Here is a 1,425-nt window from a genome sequence, read left to right on the forward strand (position 1 = left end):
CGTTAAAGTCTCCATTATTAGCTGGTTCAATACTGCATTGAAATACTTGGTGCATTCATGTATTAGTGATTCTCTTCCTACATTGTTGGAGTGTTTATGTAGCTATTGCAATGATAGTTCACCTGTTGATATCAGAATTGAAGTAGCAAAAGTGTTAGGACAGAAATGGACAGTTTTGCACAATATAGAGTCCTCTTCAGTACTGTATTGGAGAATGGTCTTTATATTGTTGCATGATGTTGAGGCTGAAGTAAGATCAGCAATGACAGTCACTGTACAGCAGAATATCATTAAAAGTAATAAGAATAATATTATTAGAGAAAGTGCTACATTATTGTTATTTTTAGGTGATGGTGATTCATCAAAGCTCATAATGTGCCAGCAATTATGTATCAAGTCATTGATTAACTTTATTGCTTCACTTTACGATCCTCCGACCTCATTTTCACTATTGCTCTCTCTCTCATCTTTGGATTTTGATTCTTCTCCCTCTCCTAAGTCTACCCCTATTCCTACTAGCTCTGTCAGTTCACTTCTTTTTGAGGAAGACAGATCTAACTCTTACATTGAACCAGCACAACTGTTAATGCACATCTCTGTTGCTTTGAAATCTTTAATGGAGACATTAGATGTTGAATCTCGCTCTTTAGCTGAGAATAAGTTGCAAAAGCTAACATCAAATCTTAAACCTGTTGATGGTTTAGATGCCAAAGAGATGTGGTTGGACAATCTTGCCCTGAATAATTATTGCAGTTATATTTTGTCACGTGTTAATGAGACTCCTCAATAATTTATTAATTGTAATATGTATTTTTATAAAAATAAAACAAAAAAGAAATTAATTTTTTACTCACAAAACAATCGACGTACCACATACACACGCCATAAACTAGTTAAATATATTCGTCACTAGGCTCGTCAGCTATTGGACTCTCAGCATATCTATTGACTGGTTTTATGTAAGGAGCTGGGTTACCTGCTGTACCGTAGGCAGGATTATCAACCTGTCCACTTGGAGGAGGGGACATTCTCTCTTTATCACTAGGGGGATATTCACCATTAGCTTTGTCGGGTTCAGCTTGATTTAGATCAACTTGAGTATAAGTTGGATTATTAGTGATATCACTATGAGGTGGCATATGGTAGCTTGGTATTTCTGCGTATTCTGAAACTCCTTCATTAGGAAGAGGCTGTGGGGGTCTTTGTCCATAAGAATCATTAGGAGTCATCATTGTCATTGTGTTCCAAGGAGAGTCGGGGACAACACCTGTTGGTTGAGGAGAACTGGACAGTAATTTGGACTCGGAGCTTGTAAACGTGCTAAGATGAGAATATGAATCAGTGTGGAGTCTTTGTAAATCTCTATCTCCTACTGGTACTTGGTTCTTTTTATTTCTTAATTTTACAATCAGCACACAAGCAACC

General features: G+C 36.8%; 1 protein-coding gene across 1 annotated transcript; it reads left to right on the top strand.

Moving 5' to 3' along the window:
- The first annotated feature begins 6 nt into the window (after positions 1 to 6).
- LOC109590305 (uncharacterized) lies at positions 7 to 790 on the top strand. The gene is made up of 2 exons (XM_020006224.1): positions 7 to 296; positions 348 to 790. The coding sequence occupies exons 1-2, from the start codon at positions 215 to 217 to the stop codon at positions 788 to 790; spliced, it is 525 nt and encodes a 174-aa protein (XP_019861783.1). The 5' UTR covers positions 7 to 214.
- Positions 791 to 1,425: the final 635 nt, after the last annotated feature.

The sequence above is a fragment of the Amphimedon queenslandica genome, unplaced genomic scaffold (genome assembly GCF_000090795.2).
Source record: "Amphimedon queenslandica unplaced genomic scaffold, v1.1 AMPQUscaffold_10233, whole genome shotgun sequence".
In the NCBI taxonomy this organism is placed as follows: Eukaryota; Metazoa; Porifera; class Demospongiae; order Haplosclerida; family Niphatidae; genus Amphimedon; species Amphimedon queenslandica.